General features: G+C 42.2%; 1 protein-coding gene across 1 annotated transcript in view; it reads left to right on the forward strand.

Moving 5' to 3' along the window:
- The window catches only part of lrrk2 (leucine-rich repeat kinase 2), a 53250-nt gene that overhangs the window by 3359 nt on the left and 22240 nt on the right, over positions 1-27651 (forward strand). The window contains exons 4-36 of the mRNA XM_059546312.1: positions 1023-1111; positions 1494-1631; positions 1846-1980; positions 2077-2208; positions 2310-2429; positions 3274-3413; positions 3523-3596; positions 3864-3970; positions 4150-4279; positions 4361-4485; positions 4647-4774; positions 5599-5743; positions 6176-6315; positions 6407-6535; positions 6610-6780; positions 10441-10705; positions 10875-11057; positions 11182-11288; positions 11374-11440; positions 11528-11736; positions 20228-20478; positions 20626-20774; positions 22445-22538; positions 22940-23126; positions 23213-23394; positions 23546-23769; positions 23854-23981; positions 24414-24629; positions 24903-25104; positions 25377-25465; positions 25560-25747; positions 25826-25980; positions 26194-26340. Of these exons, the coding sequence (XP_059402295.1) occupies positions 1023-1111; positions 1494-1631; positions 1846-1980; positions 2077-2208; positions 2310-2429; positions 3274-3413; positions 3523-3596; positions 3864-3970; positions 4150-4279; positions 4361-4485; positions 4647-4774; positions 5599-5743; positions 6176-6315; positions 6407-6535; positions 6610-6780; positions 10441-10705; positions 10875-11057; positions 11182-11288; positions 11374-11440; positions 11528-11736; positions 20228-20478; positions 20626-20774; positions 22445-22538; positions 22940-23126; positions 23213-23394; positions 23546-23769; positions 23854-23981; positions 24414-24629; positions 24903-25104; positions 25377-25465; positions 25560-25747; positions 25826-25980; positions 26194-26340 (4946 nt within the window). The remainder of the gene's footprint in view (positions 1-1022; positions 1112-1493; positions 1632-1845; positions 1981-2076; positions 2209-2309; positions 2430-3273; positions 3414-3522; positions 3597-3863; positions 3971-4149; positions 4280-4360; positions 4486-4646; positions 4775-5598; positions 5744-6175; positions 6316-6406; positions 6536-6609; positions 6781-10440; positions 10706-10874; positions 11058-11181; positions 11289-11373; positions 11441-11527; positions 11737-20227; positions 20479-20625; positions 20775-22444; positions 22539-22939; positions 23127-23212; positions 23395-23545; positions 23770-23853; positions 23982-24413; positions 24630-24902; positions 25105-25376; positions 25466-25559; positions 25748-25825; positions 25981-26193; positions 26341-27651) is intronic.

Raw genomic sequence — 27651 nt, forward strand, 5'->3', positions numbered from 1 at the left:
ATACAGCTGTGTTGACCTTGGACCTCAGAAAACACAGTGGACCAACACCAGCAGATGACATGGCACCCCAAACCATCACTGACTGTGGAAATTTTACACTGGACCTCATGCAACGTGGATTGTGTGCCTCTCCTCTCTTCCTCCAGACTCGGGGACCCTGATATCCAAAGGAAATGCAAAATTTACTTTCATCAGAGAACATAACTTTGGACCACTCAGCAGCAGTCAAGTCCTTTTTGACGCCGTCTGTTGTTCATGAGTGGCTTGACACCAGGAATGCGACAGCTGAAACCCATGTCTTGCATACGTCTGTGTGTAGTGGTTCTTGAAGCACTGACTCCAGCTGCAGTCCACTCTCTGTGAATCTCCCCCAAATCTTTGAATAGGTTTTGTTTTGCAATCCTCTCCAGGGTGCGGTTATCCCTATTGCTTGTACACTTTTTTCTACCGCATTTTTTCCTTCCCTTCGCCTCTCTATTAATGTGCTTGGACACAGAGCTCTGTGAACAGCCAGCCTCTTTTGCAGCGACCTTGTGTGTCTTGCCCTCCTTGTGCAAGGTGTCAATGGTCGTCTTTAGTCAGCAGTCTTCCCCATGATTGTGTAGCCTACAGAACTAGACTGAGAGACCATTTAAAGGCCTTTGCAGGGGCTTTGAGTTAATTAGTGATTAGAGTGTGGCACCAGGTGTCTTCAATATTGAACCTTTTCACAATATTCTGATTTTCTGAGATACTGAATTTGGGATTTTTCTTAGTTGTCAGTTATAATCATCAAAATTAAAATAAATAAACATTTTAAATATATCGGTCTGTGTATAATGAATGAATATAATTTACAAGTTTCACTGTTTGAATGGAGTTAGTGAAATAAATAAACTTTTTGATGATATTCTAAGTATATAACCAGCACCTGTATAAATTTCCACAGTAGCAGTGGCAATGGTAAACAATGTGTTGTCTGAGATATTTCTGTTTGTCCATGTTCAGAAGGTTTATGCAAGTGTTTACATGTTTGTTCATAGGCAGATCCTAAAGGTGCTTTCAGTGTATCGTAAAGATTCCAAGATGATGATGGTGGGCCTGAGAGCTCTGGCTCTCCTACTGAAGTCAGGTAAGACTTGATTTTACATAATGTTTATATGTACTGATTAAACAACGGTGGTGCATTGGGTCTGAAAACATTTTTCTAATTCATTTAAACTCTTTAGGAATTAAAAAAAGAAAAAAACTTATTTCATAAAAATTTGGACCAAACTATAAACTACTCATTGCAATGAGTACTACAAATGACATAATTAAGAAATAACAGTACATTATACAAATATGGAGATCGAGAAAACATCTCTTACATGCAGTTCTTGTTATGAATAGTCCACATTCCCCTTACACAAACATAATCATGATGATGGTTAGATATGGCTTGTGTAATTTCACTTGAGGTGCATTTTGCTGTTTTTCTGAAGTGAAAATAATGTTTGGTGTTTGTGGATCAGATGTGATTCTGATGCAAGTTCTGGACGAGGTAGAGATGGACGTTTTTGACTTGGTTCTGGACACCATGAGGTCATTTCATGACAAAGAAGAGGTTCAGCTACAGGGATGTGCTGCTTTACAACTACTGCTGCAAACTGGTAACACTGATTTGTTACAAATCATTTTGAGTATGTACAAAAGTAATAAAGGGCCCTATAATTTCCACGGTGAGGAAAACATGGACACATTTTACAGTTTGTCTACTAGTTTGGCTTAACTTGAAGAAATTGTTACTGTTGGACAGCAGAATTTACTTCTCAATGTCATAAGGACATTGTTAATTTCTGTCTAATTAACCTGGTTGATTGTCAGTTTCTGATGCTCACCTGGTGGAGTTCATTGATAACAAGGACCATGAGGTGGTTTTGGACGCGCTCAGGCGGTTCATGGACAGTGACAATGTGGTACTGCAAGCTCTGAGGGTCCTCATACCACTGGCTGCTCCAGGTAAAACAAACTTGGAATTACAAAATATGTTAAATGATACTATTAAACCATATTATTACAAACCGCATTAAACAAGCTTCTCTTTCTTGAGTCTAGCCAGCAATATTGAGATTCTGATGTCCAAACCCATTAAATGCTACAGTCTAGTTTGTCAGGCTATGGACATGTGGCTCGACTCGGAGCCCATACAGGAGGCTGGTTGCTGTCTGTTACGGAAATTTACTTCAGGTGGGCCCAGGTCAAAGGTCATGATGAAATTATGCTTTTCTCATAACTTTTAGAAAGTGGTTTATTTTTTAGTTATGTTATGTTTGTTTGCCATTTAACAGAGAGTTACTATAACATACTGGTGCTTAATGGTGTCCATAAGGTGGTGGTGAAAGCATGTGTCTCTTATCCTAAGAATGCCACAGTGCAGACCACTGGCCTTTCCTGCCTGAGCGCACTCGGTGAGTCAATATGAACACGAAAATGAACATGATAGTACTATATATGTTTAGAACCTGGCTCTCCACTGGATCCCTTAGAGCCCATATATAAGGTGGATCAATACCCTATTTTTTATGATTTATTTTAATTTTTATGATTGTTATTTTCCAGACATACATTTTGAATACATGACTGACAGTGTTACCTGGTTATTTTAAGTGACCAGTGTATGTCCAATTTGACGCTCTCATTTACATAATGTTTTTATTTTTATTATGCCACAAACTAACCCAAAAAGCCCTTCTGCTGATGTTGGCAAAGTGACTCGGCAAAAGTGCTCATTCTTTAGAGTAAACTTGAGGTAATTAAGGATAGAGTGAAAAAAAATAGTCCCTTGTGTTCCCAAAGGCTGCATTCATTTGATATAAAACTGTAATATTGTGAAATATTATTACAATTAAAAATAAGTGTTTTATTTCAACAGTTTTTATTCCAGATCAAACATTCAGTTTGATCATAAATTCAGCATTATTTCTCCAGGCTTCAGTGTCACATGATCCTTCAGAAATCATTCTAATATGCTGATTTGCTGCGCCAGATTCTCTGATTTCTGATTATTAATAAATAATATTTTTTGTGGTACACTACCATTCAAAGGTTTGGCGTAAGACTAAAAAATAAGAAAAAATAATAATTTTATTTAGTAAGGAATGGATGCATTTGATTGATCAAAAGGCAACCTAAAAAAAATCATGAACCTGATTTGTTGCCTCCGCTGTGTGTCATGTTTTTTATTTGATTTATTTTCTGCCTGCGTGTCATGTGCGTGGCTCTGTGTTAATGTTTTGTTTTTCTGTCACTCAGCCGAGTGTATTGTACAAAATGTAGGGCTGGAGGAGGACGAGGCAAAACAGAAAGAAGCCACCCAAGGGGAGGAAATGCTTATCTGGAGAGAGGCCTGTTATACTGCTTTAGAGAGACATGCTGACAATCCTGCAGTGCAGGTGACACAGCACATGTTGAAACCTGCAATACAGAAATGATCTTATCAACTCATTCTTTTGCTTTTACTTTAGTGAATATGTAACTTTTTCTCTCTCTTGGTCCAATCAGGAAACTGTATGTTGGGCTTTAAACAGCTTGCTGCTTCATTACAACTCCTTCAACCATGTGGAACTGGAAGGAAGGTTAGCATTCCTTCATATTCTGTGCAATCTACTGTAGCATGTTTTGTCCAAAAGTCCTCTTATAATTAGAGATGGAGACCAATATTATTGAAATAAATGTCCTTAGTTATGATTGGCAATCCTCTTAAAACTGTTCTTATCAGGCAGGTCTTATGTTGCTGAATACTGAATATGTGATGATATTTAAATTTATTGTTCGGTCTTATGTTAATGAGCTCAGGCTGTGATGTCGTATTTATGTAGATTTGGTTTGTTTCCGTCCCACAGACCTCCCCTTCATTCTCTCATCATGGCTGCCATGCTTTTGCATTCATCCAGTGTGGAGGTTTTCCAAGCTGCTTCCTGTACACTACTCACACTAATACAGCGCCACAGTAAGCTCAGCAGTTCACTTCTCTTCAGTTCACTCTTAGATACATGCAACGAGATGAGATGAGTTACACAAAACAATGAAAAATTGCATCTTTTACAGAGACGTGTGGGTGTAGAGTAAATATAAAAAGTATGTTTTTAAAAATCTCTACTAAGTAGTAGATGTGTTTATGTACTTCAGGTAGGATAAGGGCCCTGCTGCTGTCACATGGCATTCATGTCAACATTGTGCATCTGATGCAGAAACACGCAAACTCCAGCGCTGTGTGTGAAAGAGCCTGCAAACTGCTTCACACACTCTTCCAGGGAGCGTAAGCACACACGACGTCAACATATGTGATGTATGACAGACAAAAACAAACAGCTGGAATCTTAATTTTATGTCACTCCAGGAGGGCCAGTCTAGATGACGGGACCCTGATGCTCGGTCAGATCCTGACTGCTCTCAGGACACATAACTTCATTCCTGAAGTTCAGCTGGAGGGTCTCAGAGCCAGTTTAGTTCTCCTCAGTCCAGGTAGGAAATCAGTCTGCTGAATCTACAAGAGTTGTGTTTTTATTTCATTAATGGAATAGTTACAAAATGACATATTTACTCGTCCTCATATTGTTCCACCCTCACGACTAAATGATGACAGAAAAGGTGCCTCCATCTATAATGTCTTCTTGTGTGTGCAGACAGGAGTTTAAGAGAGCATGGCACCTCGGTGGCGGATCCTGACACGGTGGACGTGTCCCTGCGAGTGCTGAAGAACCAGTGTGTACTAGAGGGAGCTCACACTGTCTATCTACAGGCACTTAATAGGGTACATTTCTTACAAGCTAGAATAGCTGGGTAATTCAGCATGGACGTTAATGCTAAAGGAAAGCATAACCAAAATGCGTAATAAAGGTGAAGTGTCTTCAAGAATCTTTGCTTAATATGGAGAGACAACTAGCGTATCGCCACAAAATTGTGCTTTTTACAACTGAAAATGGATTAAGATTAAAGGGATAGTACATTAAAAAAGAAAATTCTGTCATCATTTAGTCATGTTTTTGTAATCATCCTCAAAACACAAATGATGATATGTTTAATGAAACCTGAGAGTTTTCTGTCCATTCCTCCGAAATGTCAATGCTTTCAAAGGCATTGTAAAAGTCGTCCATATGAATTGAGCGATTTAATCCGCTTTAATTTAGGCTTTAATACACATAAACAGTGATGGACACACAGAACAAATCAGATATGGGAAACAGAAGTTCATGTATGCTTTCACGGCTAAACTGCTGTTTATGGACTACTTTTACAGTGTCTTTAAACTCTTTTTGAAGCTTGAAAGGTTTGATGGATTAGGCTTTAAATGAAGAGACAGAAAATTAAACCTCTTTATTTCTATTGATGAATGAAGTGAACGGAAATCTTGAATGAGTTTGAAGCAACATGAGGACGAGAACCACAACTGATGACAGAATTTTCATTGTTTGGGTTGAACTGTTCCTTTAATATATATCTTTAAGATACCTTCACTTCTCCTTGCTAATTTTCAATGGAAGTCAACAATTGAAATCCCAATACTGCAATTTTTTTTTTTTTTTTTTTTGAAGTACTGTAAATGTAGTGGGTGTTTAATTTGCGATGTGTGTTTAGTTTATCAGTAGTGAGGAGATTCAGGAGTGTGGACTTGGTGTGCTCTCGGCGCTAGCTGACTGTTCTGGAGCCGTTGACCTCATGTGCCAGCAGGGAGCGATAGATACGGTTCTTCATACGCTGCAGATGTTTCCACAGGAGCGCGGTGAGTCCATGCCTCTGCTTCTAATCCCAGGCAGACTTTTGAATGGCGACATTTGGGGGTGCTTATTCTGCCCCAAATCCACCCACTATTCAGGAGATCACACAGAATGCATTTCTGTCTTACACTCTGTGCTACACGGACATGTTCATTGCGCTTTTGTGACACATATTGTGTGATGATATTTAATGTTTAATTAAATTTTAAAAATCACAATGCGGTATTACTTGTGTATATTATTGTCTATTAACTTGAACACACACCGTATTTCAAGCATTTAACAAAAAACCCATTAACTTCAGGATCATGGAACTGGGAGTGCTAAAAACTTGTTTTCTGCATATTAGCCTACACAAATGTCATCCCTGCAACACTCTGTTGAGTATGTAAGCATCGCCCGGCTGTATATTAACTGAAAATCCTCACCCTTTGTAGAAGTTCACTACTGGGGCCTTAGTCTTCTGTTTCACCTCATCTCTAAGAAGAAGCTCTCTCGTATGGTGGTGCCTGTACTGGCCTCAGTTTTGGTCAGCTCTGTACGGCAACACAAAGAGGACACTGTCATGCTTCTAAAGGTAGCTCAAAACAGTTTATAGTAATACCAGTTCAAAGTCAAAAGGTTTGTTGTTTTTGAGGTTTTCCCTAACAGTTTGTTCTTGTCGATAGGGTCTTCGGGCGGTGTGGAAGTTGTTGGACACCTGCTCGAGTGCCGCAGCATGGCTGCAGAAAGAAGCCTTCGAGAAAGAAATCTTCCAGATCCTGCGGGAAAGTACAACAGACCAGCGCCGAGATCCAGTAAGAAAGTTAAACCAACAGTTCTTAAACAAGACAAGAACCCCTGATTAACCCTAGACTTTGTTGTGCTTCAGCTGCAGGGAATGAGTTGCCTGTGCCTGTCTAAGATGGTGGCGGACAGTGAGATCCTGTACACGCTGCTGGACCGAGCGTGTGAGGACGGTGATGTGGACATGGCAGAATGTCTCATCCAGCTGGGTGCTGACATCAACAAGAAAACAAAGAGCGATTCACTTATATATCAGGTGTGATACATAAACCTCAATTCCTTAAAGGGACAGTTCACCCAATATGAAAATTCTGTCATTAATATCTCACCCCATGTTGTTCCGATCCTCTAATGGTGGGTTCACACCAAATGCGAATTTAATTGTTTGCGCAAGTAGATACAAAGTACATACAGAGTCAATTCAAAGATGCGAATATAGGAGAATTTTTGGTGGATAATGCAAAATGCACAACGCATTTGCCACAAACACATACTATATAATTTAGTCATGATTATTTTACTTTCTTTTATGTAAAGCACTTTGAATTACCATTGTGTACGAAATGTGCTTTATAAATAAACTTGCCTTGCCTATATTCGCCTCAATCTTGTAAAATTTGCATGATGTATTTTCACGTAAAGGTTAAGCCAATCGGCGCTGGAGGCGGCTGTCATCCAGGCACAGTTCCTGGAGAAGATGGTGAAATTCACAGTTTTTTTTGCGCCGTGATCCCAGACATGTCTGTGTTTAGCTTTTCAACATATTTGGGACTTCCACAAAAACAGGTTAAAACAACTATCATAGTTTTTTCCACAATGATTGCTCGCTTCAAGTGATGTGAAATAACATCCCGACAGTAATCAACCATGGTACCTGTTGTGGAAGTCCCAAAAATGCCAGAAAGCCAAACGCAGACATGTCTAGGTTCACAGCACCATACAGAGCCGCACACAACTCGGTGAATTTCACCTTCTTCTCCAGATGGCTACAATAATACTCTCCTCCATTTTCTGATACAACCGCTCTTCGCTGATGGTCTTGTGTGAGAATGCATCAGGCTAATTTACCGCTCGAGTTGACATTTTTTTACTTGAGCGGAAGACGTGAAAGAATCAAGTATTGTGTGTTCACTTCAAATTCATCACTCATTTCGCATCATAAGCATCGACCTGGCATGAATTTAGCCTCTATTCACGTCTTTCCATTGACTTTGTATGTAAACTACTCACGCAAGTAATTACATTACAATACTTTCGTTCATCCTCTGAACACAGTTGAAGATATTTTCAATTAAATCCGAGAGGTTTCTATCCCTCCATTGACAGATTAAAGGGTTAGTTCACCCAAAAATGAAAATTATGTTATTAATAACTCCCCCTCATGTTGTTTCAAACCCGTAAGACCTCCATTCATCTTCGGAACACAGTTTAAGATATTTTAGATTTAGTCCGAGAGCTCTCTGTCCCTCCATTGAAGCTGTGTGTACGGTATACTGTCCATGTCCAGAAAGGCAAGAAAAACATCATCAAAGTAGTCCATGTGACATCAGAGGGTCAGTTAGAATTTTTTAAAGCATCAAAAATACATTTTGGTCCAAAAATAGCACAAACTACGACTTTATTCAGCTTCCGTGTCTGTTGTGAGAGAGATCAAAACAAAGCAGTTTGTCATATCCGGTTCGCAAACGAATCATTCGATGTAACCGGATCTTTTTGAACCAGTTCACCAAATCGAACTGAATCGTTTTAAATGGTTCCACAAATCCACAAATGACTTAAGCTGTTAACTTTTTTAATGTGGCTGACACTCCCTCTGTGTTCAAACAAACCAATATCCTGGAGTAATGCATGCACTCAAACAGTACACTGACTGAACTGCTGTGAAGAGAGAACTGAAGATGAACACCGAGCCGAGCCAGATATCGAACGAACGATTGACTCATTCTCGAGTCAAGAACCATTTCTGTTAGACGCGTCCGATTCGAGAACCGAGGAGCTGATGACACTGCGCATGTGTGATTCAGCGTGAAGCAGACTGACACACAGGGCGTCTGAACCGAACTGATTCTTTTGGTGATTGATTCTGAACTGATTCTGTGCTAGTGTTATGAGCCCAGGTAAACCGAAGGCTTGAATCAAGGGCAATCATCGCAAATGACGCCATTACGTCGAGCGCAAAAGAACCGGTGAACCGAGTCGATCTGTCCGAAAGAACTACTGGTGATCCGAAAACCGATGCAACCGGTTCTTGACTCGTGAACGAGTCAGTCTATCGTTCGCTATCTGGCTCGGCTGGTGTTCATCTTCAGTTCTCTCTTCACAGCAGTTCAGTCAGTGTACTGTTTGAGTGCATGCATTACTCCGGGATATTGGTTTGTTTGAACTCAGAGGGAGTGTCAGCCACATTAAAAAAGTTAACAGTTTAAGTCATTTGTGGATTAACGCGTATTGGAGACGCAAACCGTTTAAAACGATTCAGTTCGATTTGGTGAACTGGTTCTTACCTTTCTGGACATGGACAGTATACCCAGTGCTTAATTTGTAAATTGTGAGGTCCCGGAAAAAAAGCGGGGTAACGGTTCCGGCACGCGATTACAGAAGGGACAGGTAACGGAGCACTCGCGCAATCACATTGGTGGACCAGTTTAAGTGATTAAGAGCGTGCATCCGTTGCTTTTATAGGGTCTGTAAGGTCATGAATAACATGGAAATGCCGATAACATGCGATTTTAAAACAACAATTTCCAGGCCTAAAAACTTTTCTGAAAAAGTTCAAATCTCTGTAAAGCCTAATAGAGTTATATTTAATCAGGTCCTAAATTTCTGTGGGGGACTATGTGTCGCATGGTTTTAATAATTCTCGCAGCTTTCAAGTTTACAATGAGGGAAATTCTTGCATTTATTCAACATAGGTTGTAGGTTTGAATAATAAAATAAATCCACACAAACTCTAAGATTAAATCAGTCATTTGAATCCATGAACTCTCTCAGAGTGCGCTTCTCTTCAGCGCAATAAATAATTAAAAACACTGCGTCATTAGACACCTGCAATTAACATCAGGCTATATGAAAAACAAGCTCAAATGGAGTTAACAATGTTTTTGGCCGGCGAATGAGGAGATCTGTGTTTTGTCCGCATCTGAGGAAAATGCAACGCATTATATGCCATCATCACCTTTTACAGGTTAGGATATATATATATATATATATATATATATATTTTTATGTTTCTTTTTTTTTTTGCTGTTTCATACACTTGGCCAAAATCTCATGATATAAACGATTAAGCACTTATGCACAGGATATTTCAAACGTACAAAAGTATGTTGGCTAGATGGCAAAAAAACCTACTTCTCCAGTCTTTAAACACACAAAAACAATAGCCTTTACAGACATAGTGTTTGAGTAAAGAAATGTTGTATTATTCAAAGTTATTTGTTTACCCTTGCTTTGCAAAAAAGCGGAGGTCTGTCTCCTGCAGGCTGTGCGCGCGTCAATCTGAGTGGAGGCGGGGTGAAGTGACGAGGTGAAGAAAATGTCATTATTTTAGTTTTTTGGTCACTTTAGAAAATGACAGGACTGTTAGGCTGTCAATGGAGGGACAGAAACCTCTCGCATTTAATTAAAAAAAATTCAGTTGTGTTCTGAGGATGAACGAAAGTTTTAGGAAATTGTAACGACATGAGGGTTAGTAATTAATGGCAGAATTTAAAATTTTGGGTGAGCTATCCCTTTAACTCTAAAAGGAATAGTTCACCCCAAAATGAAAATTAGCCCATTATATTTGCTTAGCCATTCTAGATATGTATGCCTTTCTTCTTTTCATATCCTAGCTCTTTTCTTTCAGGAAAGTCTGACTAATATATAACTGGTTGTCATTCCTCACTGTAAAGAACCTGTTGCTGTGTTTGAGCAGGTTTGTGATCGAGGGGCTCCTCTGGCACTGCTGGAGCTGCTGGTTTCTGCAGGTGTTCATGAGCAGCAGTTACGTGGAGCTCTGAGCGTGTGTGTCAGGAGGGGCGATGACCCTGCCGTCACCCTCTTGCTCGGCCGTCTGGGGCTGGACCACGCCAACAATGCCCTGTGCCTCGGGAGCTTCCGCCTCGGACAAATGAAAGCGTTGTGGCTTAGCGCTCTGCTCTCGGAGCACAAAACTCAGTCTCCTGTCAACAACAAGAACAGTGAGTCTGTTCACATGATCTGACAGCTGTCATGTACATGTTCTGGGGCCATGACCACGTTTACTTCAGTCTGGCTTTGTTTTCTCTAAGTAATGTGTAGAGAATTTAATTCTACATAACTTAAATTAGCCTGACTGTTGTTGGTGAATCTTGTCCTTGTATCTTTAAGGTAAAGGTCAGCGTTTAGCCGGACAGATCTTGTCATTCCAGAGGAATAAAGGGTTTGTGGGAGTTGGTAGATTACGGAGTGATGCCAGCACATCAGAATATTTCACAGATGAGGAAAGTGACGAATCACACATTTCCTTAGATGAAAGTCTGGTCTCATTGTTTGATGACATGGAGATTGACGGTAAGATGGTTCTCACATAAATAAATGAGTCATTTCATTGCATGTGGGTCATTTTTGGCGTTTTTTGTGGCCTTTTTGTCAGTCTCTTTTTTTTATGTTCAAAATGAATGTACTCCATTGGTAGGGAGTGATGGGCCTTCACAAGGATTGTTGCTTTTCAACGATTCTCCAGAAGTGGGCAGGAAACCTGCTTGGCGACATCCCAGCTGGCGTGGACATGCCAATTCAGAGGTGCCAGATCAAACAGGCACACTTTTGGTGGTCTATGTGCTTGGATTTTAACAATGATTTTAACCATTTGAATGTCTTTCTGCAGGGATGCCATGGTGAGACGGATCCTAGCGTACCTCTACATAAGCACTTTAACTCTCACAACATTAGAGGTACACATTAAAAACTGTCTGACATGGCAACTAGTCCTGAAACTAGTTCACTTGTTAAATTTGTCTGGTTTTGTTTTAAATGTACAGGGCAGGGTTTCATGGAAAACTCCACTACTGGTGCTTTTCCTCTGGCCGTAGACAAAGAGCCCATCCGTCTGCTGGACCTCTCAGGGAATGAGCTGGGCAATCTGTCCTGTCTGATGGGTGCAAGCGCTCTCAAACAGCAGATTGAAAGCCTTCTTCGGCTTGATTTGAGCAGCAACAGTCTATCAGAGTTTCCCAGTGTTCTCTGTCAGGTGTGTGTAAACATTTTTGTTATAAACATGAAACAGCATTCGATGTGCAGTCACAATGTTTCTTTAAACATTTTAGTTTTTATCAGTTCTTGTGTTTTGAACTGAATTAGAACAAATTAAATTAGGTTTAGTTCCCAGTGAAAAAGAAGTACACTTATGGCCAAAGTATACATTGGTTTTTATGTGTACTCGATGGTCAGCATACAGTCCATGTGTACACGTGTATTTTGTGACTAGAATAGTACATGCATACTATATGTGCAACATCCGATTTTTATAACAGTGCGTACTTTGCACATGCGCATTGATTTGGTTTTGCACTAATCAGTTGTTCCACAAGGTGGCAGCACTGACCCGGGCCGTCGTTTCACAGGAGAAAACGTACTCGGTTACTAAACGTTACCTCGGTTCTCTCTAGAAGAGCGAACGAGTACTGCGTCTTAGCTAAGACGCTACGGGAAAAGTCTCTTTTCACAAAATACTGAAGCAAAAAATTATCCTTAATTTTGTATTTTTGTAAAGCGCATTTGCAGCAGTACACAGCCATAGGCGAGACGGCTCGTTCGCTCATTGGCTTGTTCTGCGGCAACTGCACAGCCTATCGAGCGCGGGCTGATGCAACATCAGACCAATAAGGGCGCTTCACGCCCTTCTTGCCACTTCCCGCCGAAACGGGTGTGGCCCAACCTATAAAAGGAGCTCGAAAAGGCTGACTCACCTGATTTATTTCATCGCCGAAGCGAACCAGAGTGAATCGTGCGCACGGCAGAGAACGCAGTACTCGTTCGCTCTTCTAGAGAGAACCGAGGTTACGTTTAGTAACCGAGTACGTTCTCTTACGAGAGCTCTCTCGTACTGCGTCTTAGCTTACGGGAACCCAATGCAAAACGCCGTGCGCGCAGGGATTACACACCAATAAACCTGAAGCAACGCCCAGGATTTACAGTGCACAGTCACCTGAGGGACTCACAGAGAGTCCAGGACAGAAAAGGGGGAAAGCCCTCCGTCCCATATCTAGCAGCATCCGTAGATGCGGCAATATGACATCACACAGCCGAGGCTTCCTGACCAATGTGGCAATGCGGGTCTTACGCAATACTGCCCATATAACAGTCGGCAGCGCATAGCGCTCATGAACTCAGAATTCCCCTCAGGGCCCTGATTCGACTATACCGACAGCAGCCTTGCTTGCAAGGCGGGAACCTCCAGGTTATAGAACCTGATGACTGTAGACGGCGAGGCCCAACCTGCCGCCATACATATATCCTGCAAAGAGAGATCCCAGTAGACCACGACGAGGCGACGCCTCTTGTGGAGTGTGCTCTGACGCCCAACGGGCACTGATGGCCCCCAGAAGCATAAGCTAACGCTATGGCGTCAACTATCCATCTGGATAGAGTCTGTCTCGAAACAGCCATTGCCTTGGAACGTCCGCCGAACGAGACAAACAGCTGCTCCGTCTGCCGAAAGGCAGCAGAGCGAGACACATAAGCTCTTAAAACCCTGACAGGGCAAAGAAGACTCGAGTCTCTATCCTCTTCTGACAGGGCAGGGCTGACAGGGCAATAACCTGAGCCCGAAACGGCGTGTTGAGGGATTTCGGCACATAACCGTGCCTAGGTTTGAGTATGACCCTTGAGTCATTAGGCCCAAACTCCAAGCACGACTGGCTCACCGAGAGCGCGTGCAAATCACCCACACGCTTCACCGAAGCGAGAGCCAACAAGAATACTGTCTTGAACGACAGATGCTGAAGGCTAACCGATTGGATAGGCTCAAAAAGGGGGACCCTTCATGGGCTCCAAAACCGCCGCGAGGTCCCACATAGGGACTGACGGAGGTCTGGGAGGATTCAGCCTCCTAGCTCCTCTGAGGAACCGGATGACCAAATCATTCCTTCCTAATGACTGACCGAGCGCTGTTTCAGAAAACGCTGCGATGGCCGCCACATAAACTTTAAGCGTGGATGGGGCTCTGCCCTTATCCAACAGCTCCTGTAGGAATGAGAGAACCTCCGTCACCTCACAACTAAGGGGTGAATATCCTCGAGCTGTGCACCAGCTGGAGAACACCAACCACTTCGATGCATACAGACGTCGTGTCGACGGAGCTCTAGCCTGAGTGATGTTATTCAGCACTCCCACTGCGAGATCAGCGGGTTACCGTTGAGCGCCCACACATGGAGGGACCACAACTCCGGTTGAGGGTGCCAAATCGAGCCCCTGGCCTGCGAGAGGAGGTCCCTCCTCAACGGTACTGGCCACGGGGCGACATCTGCTAACTGCATCAAATCTGGGAACCATGGTTGGTTCCTCAAAAGAGGTGCTACAAGCAGTATTGAACATCTCGTTGCTCTCACCCGTTCTATCACCTGCGGAAGGAGGGAGACGGGAGGGAAAGCATAGAGCGGGCAGCACGGCCATTCCCGTGACAGCGCACTTTCGTTCTTGGAAAAGAACGCAGGGCAGTGAGCGTTTTCGTGGGACGCGAAGAGGTCCACCTCCGCCCTGCCAAATCTCTCCCACAACAGCCGGACTGTTTGCGGTGTAGAGACCATTCGCCTGTAGGAACATTGCCTCTGGACAGCCTGTCTGGACCCAGATTCTGTAGCCCAGGCACATGCACTGCCCTCAGCGAACGCATGTCGCGCCGAGCCCAAACCAGGAGGCGTTCCGCTAGCCTGTACAGGTTTCAGGACCCGAGACCGCCCTGGCAATTTATGTAGGACACCACAGACATGTTGCCCGAACGGACTAAGACGGGGTGATCCTTGATTTGGGGACAAAAGCGCATCAGCGCCTTCTCCACTGCCAGCATTTCCAGACAGTTGATATGATGGAGCTTTTCCCGTTCTGACCATAGGCCAAAGGACGTTCAGCCCTCGAGCAGCGCTCCCCATCCCGAAGTGGAGGCGTCCGTCGACACCATCTTCACATTCGGGGAAGTCCCCAGGCTTACACCTGATCGGTACCAACCGTTCGCTGTCCAAGGTGCCAGAGCTGTGACACAGCTCTGATTGACCTTGAGATGCAGCCGGCCAGACGCCCATGCTCTGCGCGGCACCCGCGTCTTCAGCTAGAACTGCAGGGGGCGCATGCGGAGCATGAACTCAGAACTCGGCATGAACAGCGGAAAGAACTTGCTGCGCGCTGAATGCCCATCACGCGCTGTGGTGACAGCCGCGCCGTCATGGAACACGAGTTCAGACCTATACCCAGAAACAGAATCGTCTGACTGGGGTTCAGCGAACTCTTCGCCCAATTGACACTGAGGCTGAGCTTCTCCAGGTGATCGAGTAAAACGGCCCTGTGGTCCACGAGCTCCGCTCGTGATCGGGCCAGAACCAGCCAGTCGTCCAAATAATCCAGCACTCGCATGTCTCTGAGTCTGAGAGGAGCGAGCGCTGCATCCATGCACCTCGTAAACGTACGAGGAGCCACGGAGGACTGTAAACTGGTATGCCTGGCCCTCGAAGGCGAATCTCAAATATCGCCTGTGGTTTGACGCTATCTGTATTTGAAAATACGCGTCCCTCAGATCTATTGACATGAACCAGTCCCCTCTGCGAATCTGTTCGAGGAGTTTCCTGGTCGTAAGCATTTTGAAACTGCGTTTCATCAATACCTTGTTCAGCTGTCTTAGATCCAGTATGGGCCTGAGACCCCCGTCTCTCTTGGGCACCAGAAAGTCTCTGCTGTACAGCCCCCCCTCGCTTTGAGCTTGAGACACAGGCTCTACAGCCCCTTTGCTCAACAGTTTTGATATTTCGGCCCGAAGTATGTGTGCTACTTCTGTTTTGACCGTAGTTTCGACGCGCGCTGAAAGCGCGGAGGGCGTCGAAAAAACTGTAGCGAGTAGCCTCTCTTTATAATGCCTAGCACCCAATCCGAAACCCCTGGAAGCGCTGACCATGCATCTGCATGAATGGCTAAGAGCTGGATGCGAAGCGCGCTCTGTTGACCGGGCAACGGCGGCGCTCAGGTGTGCTGCGCATTTGAGGCGGGGAGCGCGCTGATCACAGCGGGCAGATCGCTCCTCCTCGACCCCGTCCCGGCGCTTAACCGACTGGGGGAAGGCTGAGCAGGTCCCGTGGGACTCGATATGTCTGCGAGTAACTGTGGGCTGCATATGTGCACATTTACCACTTTCAACTCGCTGTCTGCCTGTGCAGAGCGTACGTGCACGGGCCTCATTTTTACAGAAACCACGCGCCGTATGTGACATAGTGTATGTGGACACTGGGGAGTGGGCACGTTTACTATGCGGCGCGCTCGACCGATCTGTGTCGATCGTATGTGCGCGAGCCCTGTGTGCAGGGCTGTGCTTACATGTGGAGATGGGCACTGAGGAGTGGGCATCATCACTGCATTTATAGCACCATCGGCCGTGGCCGGAAGAGCGTGCACGGGTTTTGTTTTTACAGAAACCACATGACGCGTGTGACATAGTGATTGTGGGCACTGAGGAGTAGGCACGTCTACTATGTAGTGCGCGTGATCGACTTGAGTCGCTTTTATGGGTGCGAGCCCTGTGTGAAGGGCTGTGCTTATATGTGGAGATGGGCACTGAGCAGTGGGCATCGTCACTACATTTATAGTACCATCGGCCGTGGCCGGGACACCAGAAATTACACCTTTTTCGGGAAATATCTGGGTAGCCGTGATAACGGTTTTTGTGTGCAGGCAAGCGGGCAACCGTACAGGCTTGCGCATTGCAAAAAAAAACGCTGAAACAGTCACAATCTCTGGAACTGAAACAGCGGCGCGCTTAGGTGAGAGCCCAGCCACAGCGGAACTCGTACACCGGCGCTTCGATGAAGCAGCCATCGTGTGTAGTGCCGACGCAGCGTCATGCAGCATGCATAGATGGCTTTCCTAGGATGGCTTCGGGGCTCCCAGCCTCACCGTAATCCTCTGCCGCGGTTCCCACGGCGCGGGGCGACGGCCGGTAGAGCGAGAACGGGGGTCTCGAGCTGAGTTGCTGAAGCTGTTGTGATAACGGCTTTTGTGTGCAGGCAAGCGGGCAACTGTGCAGGCTTGCGCATTGCAGAAAACGCTGAGACAGTCACAATTCCTGGAACTGAAACAGCGGCGCGCTTGGGTGAGAGCTCGGCCACAGCGGAACTCGTACACCTGCGCTTCGATGAAGCAGCCATCGTTAGTAGTGCCGACGCAGCGTCACAAAGCAGGCTTTAGATGGCAACACCGCTTTTGCCGCCGTCCAGCAGAGGGCGGACAAAGGTGCGTCGCTATCGCCTGTTCCACCGGCGGAAGTGAGTGGTAGTTCCTGTTTTTAGCATCATCAGTGTGGAGAATGCTAGTGAGACAGACGAACGAGTTCGCGCTGAATATGGAGCGTTCCAAGCCTTCGCCACCTCTTCGTGAAGCTCAGGAAGAAATGAGGCGGGCTTTGAGAAGTACGCTCATCCGAAAGGGAAATACCATCCAGCCGGGAACGAGAGGGGGGGGCGCTGGTGCAAACCACTCGCGGCCGAGACTCATCGCGGCCAACACGAGCATTCGCCCCGGCTCCTTCTCGATGTCAGCTCGTCTGCTGGGCTTCTGAGCAGAAGGCGCGAGATCCTCGGAGCTCGCCCAGCCCTCACTGCCTGAAGCTAGCAGAAAGCGCGTGTTCTCTTCCCCCGACGCGTCCCTGAGATCGACTTCCTCGGACGACGCGCCGGCAAACAGCGGGTGCTGCCCACCGGGAAGCGATGCAGGGGGGGGCGGTGAAGCAGGGCGAACCGGTTGAGCTGAAGACGGTTCCGGAATCCGCTGGAAGCGATGCTTTTACGGCGCCTCAGCGCAGCGGAGAATGCAGGCTCAGAGAAAAAGGCCAGGCGAGTCCTCAGAGTCACCATGGCAACAGCTCGCAGTGGGGGCATCCGCCGTCAGCGAGCGCGAGCGCTGCATGATCTTCACCCAGGCAGGAGACACAGATCACACCGGTCTCCCTCGCTGAGCGGGGCTCTGACGAGCCGCAGGAAAGCATCTTAAAAAAGACGCGAGCTCTTTTACGAGTGTGTGTTGCAGGGCGAACACACACACACACACATAAAGAACAGCTTGGATATAACAGAATTGAAAGGATATAGGCGCCGGATAGCGCAGCAGGAACGGCAGTGGAAGGCGGCGATGCCAGCAGCTTCAGAATGGCTCGTCCTGCTGATGTGCTTTCTCAGACGGCGCTTGCTTCCTCCGTGATCCAGCGATGCGTGAGCTTCGCTGAAGAGATGAAAAATCAGGTGAGTCAGCCTTTTCGAGCTCCTTTTATAGGTTGGGCCACACCCGTTTCGGCGGGTAGTGGCAAGAAGGGCGCGAAGCGCCCTTATTGGTCTGATGTTGCATCAGCCCGCGCTCGATAGGCTGTGCAGTTGCCGCAGAACAAGCCAATGAGCGAACGAGCCGTCTCGCCTATGGCTGTGTACTGCTGCAAATGCGCTTTACAAAAATACAAAATTAAGGATAATTTTTTGCTTAAGTATTTCGTGAAAAGAGACTTTTCCCGTAGCGTCTTAGCTAAGACGCAGTACGAGAGAGCTCTCGTAAGAGAACTAAACTTAATTGACGGAATATTGAAAAGCGCTTGTGTGAGGGGGTTATGAGAGAGCTGCAACTTTAATTTAAAAGAGTACAATGACATTTTTATCAGTCATTACTTCTGGAGAAAAACGGTGCAGATACTGGACAAAGATGAAGCTTTCTAGAGCGCATGTGTCGACTGCCAGCGTTCACACACAATATCAAATGGAGTATGCTTTGAAAGGCTAAGTATATGACTATGTGCTTACACTAGCATATGTATATAAAAAAAAAAAACAGAATGGTGCGTCCAAAATTGCATACTGTTTGAGTAGGTACTTCCGTACATTTGAATTTGAATTTACTTCACGACTGTTCAAAATAATTTTTTCTCAACTCCTTTTTAATGGTTAAATATAATTGTATTAATCAAATACTTGTCTTTAAAATAAATCACAATCTTATTTTGACGTGTTAACGTGAATACCTTTACAGTTCCGAGTATGTGATGTGACGCTAGTTTAACTCAAATCAAACGGTCAAATGCTCATGAAGTGAACGCAGCATGACTCTCAGTGCAGTTCTGGAGGGGGAAACACATTTCATAAGGCTATTTTAAGAAAAAATTGAATAAATTAAGTTATTTTTTAAGCATGTAAATATGTCAATGACTTGCTGAAGTGCATGAAAACCAGCTATGTATGTATTAGACCCGGACATAAAGTCTGTCTCTCTCTCTCTCTCTCTCTCTCTCTCTCTCTCTCTACTGTATTAAATGTACATTATATATTATTGTGTAAAGTATAATATTATACACTATAATATAATATAGTATTGTATTATAGTTATTATATCCAAGTTGTCTGTCTGGAACGCAGCATTAGGTTAACGTCAATAAACGAGCGTGTAATACAATTACGAGTCATTCTATAAGATGACATTTCAGCACTTGACAAACGGACAGCGACTCCTCTAAGCAGCACTTAAAGTACAGCTACGTGATTGTTGGGAAACGCACGTGAAACAATAACGAACGATCATAAAATTACTCGTAGAAAACGCTCTTAAGCGCTAAGATCAATCGTTATCAGGAAACCCGGCCCAGAACTTTACACACAGGCAAACACGGCATGTGTAATGAAGGAAAGCGCGTTCCTATAGTCTAGTAAAGTAGTGTAGTTACCAATATTATTAGAGTAATGCGTTACTTTACTTTGTTAGCCAAAATAGTAATATAGTTACTGTAAAACGTTACTTTGTAACTCGTTACCCCCAACACTGGTATAAATTTAGATTAAATACATTTTTTACTCATTCAAGTAGGACTTATGTACATCTTGAAATGTTATTTCATAATTCTTTTGTCTTTGTAAAATAGTTAGTGTATTGCCGAATGTAATACCAAGGATTTATAGTAAACTGAAATATACAGTACGATAATGTGAATTCCATTGAAACTTGTATGTCATATTTTTCTATATTTGTAATCCCACATTTTAAGTTGCAGTTTAGAGTATGAAGTACATTTAAAGTTTATTAACCTCAAATGTAATCAAATAACATATTGTTATGAGTTCAGTTTGTTCAAAAACCAGTATGCTTCTTTAAATCACAACAAAAGATGATCAAAACATTGCTTAAAATGTGCAGTAAAACTTCATTAGGAAATGCAACTTAAGTGTGTTCAGAAACATCATGCAGGTGGCCTTTGATATCATGAACAATATCTGAAATAGTTTTTTTAATCCTTTAAAGTGCAGAACACATGAACATTTAAAAAATTAAAGTATTTTTTGTGCTAAATAAATACTTTATAGCTTTATACTTTATACTAGTTATAGCTAGTTATCAAATTATATCTTTAATTTGTGTTTTGTTTGTTGTTTTGTGTTATTGATCATTGATATTGATCATCATTTAATCTGGTGATTATTTCTTAACCATACTCAATACAGTATTTTTTTTCGTAGCATTTAAGAAGTCTTAAGCGTCTAGATCTTCAAGGTAACCTCCTGCAGTCACTTCCTGTGGAGCTTCTGGGTTTACCTGCACTGAGCACGCTCAATGTTTCTCGCAACTGCATTGGTCCTCTTCTGCTGCTGGACCCAACTGTGTGCAGTCCAGCCTTACGCCAGCTCAACCTTTCCTTCAACCAGATCACTGTCTTCCCCTTCCAGCTGGGGCAGACCATGGACAGACTTGAGGAGCTCTTATTGGAGGGGTAGGTCATGAGATAATAGCATTTCTAAAGCGCTGGTGTAATGTAATATCTCACATTTATTCTTGCAGTTTTCTTATTGGATATACGTAAGTTGAAAAAAGGTTGCATTCACAAATGGAGAGTAAACTATTGACAATTCTTTTCCAGCAATCAGATATCAGCACTGTCTCTCCCACTCAGCCTGGCTGAGTTGAAAGTTTTAGACATCAGTAAGAATCAAGTAAAAATCATTTCAGACAACTTCCTCACTGAATGTCTCAAGTTGGAAACTTTCATCGCTTCAGTTAACCAAATCAGTAAGTTTCCTCCTCTTTATGCTCTTAAAAATATCGGTGTTTGTGATCTTTCATCAAAATATAATGAGTTGAAACAACTCTGAAACAATTGTTTTAGCCCAGTATTATTTTATTATTATTTATGTGCTGTTTCAGTGTTTACTAATATTTTGAATTCACTTTTATTTTTATGTTTTCAGTTTCCTTTTTAGTTGTAATCATTTGTTTAGGTGTTTTTATTTTGATATGTCTACATACTGTAGCATTATTATTAATATTATTATTATTATTATTATTATTATTTTAGCTTTTTTCAACTAGCAAAATAATTTTTAATAGTTTTTGTTTTAAGAAAAGCAATATTTTAAGCTACTATTGTTAATAATACAGCCTTTCTAAAATCTTTACAATACAGTGATTTAATGGCAGTTAACATTAAACTCTCACCCCCATTTCTGAACATAGATGTGACAGTGTGCTATCCAAACTTAAATTTAAACTTAAAATGCTTTTGAATACAGATCTGAGGTTGGACTCTTTTTAAAGAAGACAATCAGCAAATTAATGCATATTTCAAAATATGAAAGTATCAAATTATAAAATATAAATATAAAGTAAATATTGTTTCATAAGTTTCATGTTTCAAATGAACATAACTTTTTCATAAATTTTTATCTCACAATTCTAACTTTTTTTTTCTCAGAATTGTGAGTTCATATCTTGTAATTATGACTTTATAACACCCAATATTGACTTTATAACTCTCAGTTGTGAGTTTATATCATGCAATTGCAAGTTTCTATCACAGAATTTGTATCAAAAAACTTGCAATTGCACTTGCAATATGAACTTGCAAATCTTGAGAAGAAAAATTCAGAATTGTGGGATAAAAAGTCCTAATTACCTTGTTTTATTTTTTTTTATTTAGTGGCAGAAATAGGCTTCCATAAAAATAGATAAAAAAAATGAAAGCTTTAAGTCTAAATACATGTTACGTTCCAAAATTTGGACTTCCTGGTTTCTGTGAGATTTTATTTAGAGCGTTATACCACATAGAGCCACCGGGTGCCATCCAAACTCCACTGAATTTTATTTATTTATTTATTTATTTATATATTTTCTGTCACAAATATCTAAATTTCTCTGTCAATATTACTTCTATCATCAAATACAGAATCTTGAGATTTAGACCTTTCCAACTATATGTATTTTGTCAAGATTATAGAAAGTTTTGAATACCGTAACATTTTCTAAAGACACTTGGCACCGCCCACTTATGGGGGAGAGGACCTCCTTTTAAGATTTTAAAGTACCATTTCGACCGCAATGTCTGATTTCAAAATAGATTTCAAAGGATGAATTTTGAGGTTTTAAGCTCTCAAATGATATAGAATTTATGGTGATTACTCAATTATGCAATAGGGAAAAAAGACAATGAAAAGAGTGTGTCAAGCAGTGACAGTTGATATAACACACATAGAGTTACAACATGAATAGAAGCTGTCACAAAATGGTATTGGGTGCCTACTTTTCACCATTCATTTAGCTTACACGGGATAATATCAAGTTCTCCACTACTTATTTTCTCTCTAATTAAAGATTTAGGTTAAATTGTTTTTTGAAAGCTAGGATGGATAATTCAAAATAATAAAATTATTTCTGTTGTTATTGACAGTCTTGTTTTCATGCAGGTTCATTGTCACACCTTCCTTCAAAAATAACCACTGTTAAACTATCACAGAACAATTTCACAAGTGTTCCTGAAATAATCAGTGACTTGCCAAAGTAAGTTTTGTGTGTGTGTGTGTGTCTGTGTGTGTGTGTCTCAAATTAACATATTTCAATATAACTTTATCGACAGCATCTGTTATGTGCTTTTGAAAATCATTTGAATTCCTCCATAAGTTTGTACAAACATTGTGTCTGCAGTAATGCACTTGCAGTGAAAGTCTGTGTGGCAAGTCATTCCACCAGAATACATATTAATATACACACTGTATTAACCGCAACCGTGACTTTATACTGTACATGCTAACATGTACATCCTAAAGTCTTTATAATTGTATAATTAATATAATTTAAAAAATGCTGTTAATAAAGCTCAACTTGCTTTGAACCCAGATTGTTCCTTTGCATACACAAACCGTTTTTAACCCTCTCCCTCACCTGTCTCTTTGTCTGGTTAGTTTGCGTTTGGTGGACATGAGAAATAACAGTATTAGTGTTCTGCCGGGACCGGCTTTGTGGGTCAGTGTAAACCTAAGAGAGCTGATGTTCAGTCATAATCACATCTCTGTGCTCGACCTGAGCGGCCCGGTGTACAAGTGGGCCAGACTGGAAAAACTTCATTTGAGCTCCAACAAACTCACTGAGGTATGATTCATATCACACTCATGCCTGAAAGGGTTTATTTGTTAGAAAATGTTAAGAAGTTTGGGTTTTATTCTTTTGTTCTTCAGATCCCTCCTCAGATCGGTATGTTGGAGGGCCTGACATCTCTTGATGTCAGTCAGAATGAAGGTTTGCGCTCTTTCCCTGATGAGATGGGAAAGCTGGTTCATTTATGGGATCTACCTCTAGATGGTCTGAAGCTCCAGATGGACCTCAAGCACATTGGGAACAAAACCAAAGACATCATCAGGTCTAAATCTGTCTGCATGTGTTTTTCTAGAATCAAAAGTTTTGAGAAAAGTTATTGAATATTAAAAAAGGGAGGAACCTTTTAATATCACATTTGCAAATAACTTGTCCAACCATTTCAAGCCTGAATGTGAATGCTGTTGTTCTTACAGATTCTTGCAGCAGCGTCTGAAGAAAGCTGTACCATATTACCGCATGAAACTCATTGTGGTCGGCAGCCCATGTAGCGGGAAAAGTTCTTTGATTCATCAGCTGATGAAGCTCAAACACTCTCATTGGAGATCTGATCAGCACACCATCGGCATCAGCGTTAGAGACTGGGCCATCAGAAACAAAGACAAGAGGAAAATGCTCCTGAATGTTTGGGAGTTCTCAGGTAAGCATCTGCACGATACTAGCAACATACCAAAAATGGAAAAATGTCAGTAGGAAATACAGGATTTGTCTTTCTGTTTTGTAGGTGGTGAAGAGTGCAGTGGATTTCACCCTCACTTTATGAGCTCCAGGGCACTCTATCTAGTGCTGTATGACCCGAGTAAAGGACCCAGTGAGATAGACGCCATCAAACCCTGGCTCTTTAACATTAAAGTAAGTTTAACATTTAGCTCCTTCCAGCAAGCACAGATTGCATTTACAACACACTTTTCACTTGTTGCAGTACAACTTTTTAAAAATTTTAACTGCAACATAATCTAAAATGTAGGTCACATCAAGTCAAATGTATTTTGTAAAGAATGTTTCACAACATATGGTTTTAAAGCAGCTTTACAGTAAATCGTCATGTTAATGTTAACAATATCTTGATATTGTCATGCCTTTATAGTCACATTTAGAAGATTAGAGCTGGATGATAATATAGAATTCATTTTGATAATACAATGAATCATGCAGTTGAGATTTGCTATCTGAGTATACTGTATGTATAAGGAAAAAGTTGGACTAACCCTAACTTTTTTAAATGTTGCAAATGAATCTATTTTTAACTGAAATGTTTCAGAAACATGCATGTCTGTTTCTAAGGCCGTAGCCGGACAGTCCCCTGTGATTGTGGTTGGAACTCATGCAGATGTGTGTGAAGAACACCACCTACAGGAGTGTGTTCGGAAGCTGCGAGAGGAGCTGTCTCAACCGGGTTTTCCAGTGATCAAAGAGAACCACATACTATGTGCCTGTGAGGAGTCTGAGTCCGTCAGCAGGTTGCGCAAAGCCTTGTATAGAGAGCTCATTGGGTTCAAGGTGATTTTTTTTGTGCAGATGTCAAACTTGTCATGATGATTTGATTTGAGATTTGATTGGAGAGCTACAGTGAGGGGGGTATTTGCAAAAAAAGAAATAGCAATAAAAAAATATTAATTGTTTGTGTTTATAATGACTGTTATTTACATAATTATTTTTATTCAAAGTATTTTGAAGTGTACTTCTTTTTCACAAGTATGATCATGTCTTTCAAATTGGTTTTCATTGCATTGTATTTATTTAATGAGTTGTCTGTGGCATTGGCATTGGCAGATCCAGGGTCAGCCGGTAATGGGGCAGCTGATTCCAGACTGCTATGTGGAGTTAGAGAGGAGAGTTTTACAGGAGAGGTCACATGTACCCACTGATTTCCCAGTGCTCAGTCACAACAGACTACTGGAGATTATACAGGAATCACAGCTGCAGCTAGAGGAGGGAGAGTTACCACATGCCATTAACTTCCTCAGTGAGGCTGGTGAGAGTTGCTTCACTCCTGAATCTCTTTCTGATGTATTCTTGCTGTTTATGTCCAATATTTGATTTCTTCTGATTTAGGCACTTGCATGATCCTTTAAGAGAATTGTTTTTTATATGTGAGCGTCAGATTTCAGTGTGTTGTTCTGTGAAGGAAAGTTTTCACCATACATAACTGTTAATACATTTTTGCTAGTTTTCAGTTGCCTTTTTACATATTGGAGTTATTGTTTTAACCTTATAAACAGACCTTCTGTCTGTGTTTGTCTCTAGGTGTCCTGCTGCACTTTGATGATCCAGTGCTTCAGCTAAAGGATTTGTACTTCATTGACCCACAATGGTTATCTAACATCATCTCACAGGTAAAACACACACACACACACACACATACACCCATTGCTCTTCCCGGTGATTCATTCATAACAGTAATGTTTCATCTGTTTTGGTGATTGACAGACGCTCACTCTAAGGAGCACTGGTCAGTGGGGCAGCACTAGAGGTGTGGTGCAGCGAACCACTGTAGAAAAGTTTCTAAACAAAAGTCGCTGTTTCCCAAAAAATCATCTGACTCAGTACTTCAAACTATTGGAAAAGTTTCAAATAGCTCTTCCCTTTGGAGATGACCAGTTACTTATACCTAGCAGGTAGTATAGGACCATTTTTTTTTTAATTGATAGAGAATGTTTTATGGTGGTAATTTTAAATGTTCGCCATGTCCCCAGCCTATCAGATCAAAGGCCAGTGATTGAGCTCCCTCACTGTGAGAATTCAGAGGTGATTGTTCGGCTTTATGAGATGCCATACTTCCCCATGGGCTACTGGTCCAGACAGATCAGCCATCTGTTGGAAGTGTCTGCATTCCTGCTCTACGGCAAAGGTAACATAACACAAACACTGGAAGTCAAAAAAAAAAATCTTGTCACTAGTTAAACATTGTACTTGCCATGGCATGAACATAGGTTTGATTCCAAAGGTACAAACATTCTAATATTAAGTATTATAAAAGTATTGCTTGAATGTACTGTAAGTTGATTGGGTCTGCCAAATGAATAAGAATTGAGATTGTTTCGATTGTGTTCATACTCTGCAGAAAAAGCATTGAGACCAAACAGGATCTACTGGAGGAAGGGCATCTATCTGAGCTGGTCTGCTGAAGCTTACTGTCTGGTGGAGGCATTGTCTCTAGAAGACAACCCAGCTAGCTTCATCAAGATCACTGTCCCCTGCTCTCTCAAAGGTGATGATGACTGTGATTTCATAATAGTAATGTAATGGTGATGACTATGATGGGGTGATAATGTGATGGTAATGTGGGAATGTTGATGGTGTGATGTTGATAATGGCATACTGGTCATGATGATGGCGATAATGTTGATGTCATGATCAGGGTTTGCACAAAGTACTTACAGTGCATGAAACTTGGCTTTCAGAAATTTGGATGTTTTGTTGAAAAGTGCTTAAAGGTGCTTATAATTAACAAGGAGTATTTGTATGCCATTTTCACTCCATTTTTTTTCCACTCCATTTCATTTCCATTTCACTCCAATTTAATACGACATTGCCCACACAAACTGCCTGTGGTATGGTTCAGATGATCAAAGAGGAAGGAGACCGCGATCGGCGTTCTGAGGCTCGTGGGTATTTATTGATCAAACAAAGTAAAACAGAAAATAAAGTCGGGCCACATGCGCCCACATTCAAACGTCCTTCACGCTAAGTTACTGCTGTCTGCTTCGTTTCTCCAGCTTGTCTCAGCTCTTTTCCCCCACGAGTCCTCAGCTCTCTCGTCCTTTGCCGGTTGTCGTGCGGCTTAAATACCGGTTCCCCACGCCAATCACCGCTCGTCTCTTCATTTGCTCTCCCGTTGCAGACTTCGCTAAACCACGCCTCCCCCGCCACACTGCCGTAGTTCAGAAACAGTGATTTGACTGATATGAAAAGTGACCAATCACAGTCCCCTTGTCTAGTTTTATGTGAAACTTAAGGGTGGGACAAAGGCCTTTCTGTGTTGCAGTGTTGTGACTGAAAAAGAAAAAACGTAAAAACAAATGTTTGATTTGTATAATGCTTTTTCGAATGTGTTCACCACAGACATAATGTCTATAGCTGCGTTTATATGGACACTACTAATCCGGTCATAATAGGACTAGCAGCACAATCAGAATAAAAAAGTCACATGTAAACATGTCAATCGGATTGAATTGGCCAGGTCGGACTAAAATTTTGATCGGATTGTAAAGGGGTGGTTTTGTAATCCGTGAGAGGACATGTAAAAACTTGATCGGATTGAAAACCGAAACTGGTGAATAAAGCATCATTAGTAAGTGTCCTGTCATTATAAAACTCTCCTTTCACTCGGTGTATGTGAAGTGGAACAGGACCACGTCCCACCAGTCCTTGTTTAAGACTCTCATCAACAGACGACTAGTTTTAGGTGCGGGAAGGGGCACTTTTACACCTTTTTATATATATATTTTTTAAGTAACGTTAAGCTGCACAACAGTTCATGTGCTGGTCGTCGCCTAATTAGGACCCGAAGTAGATAAAT

This window comes from Carassius carassius, chromosome 50, assembly GCF_963082965.1.
Source record: "Carassius carassius chromosome 50, fCarCar2.1, whole genome shotgun sequence".
NCBI lineage: Eukaryota > Metazoa > Chordata > Actinopteri > Cypriniformes > Cyprinidae > Carassius > Carassius carassius.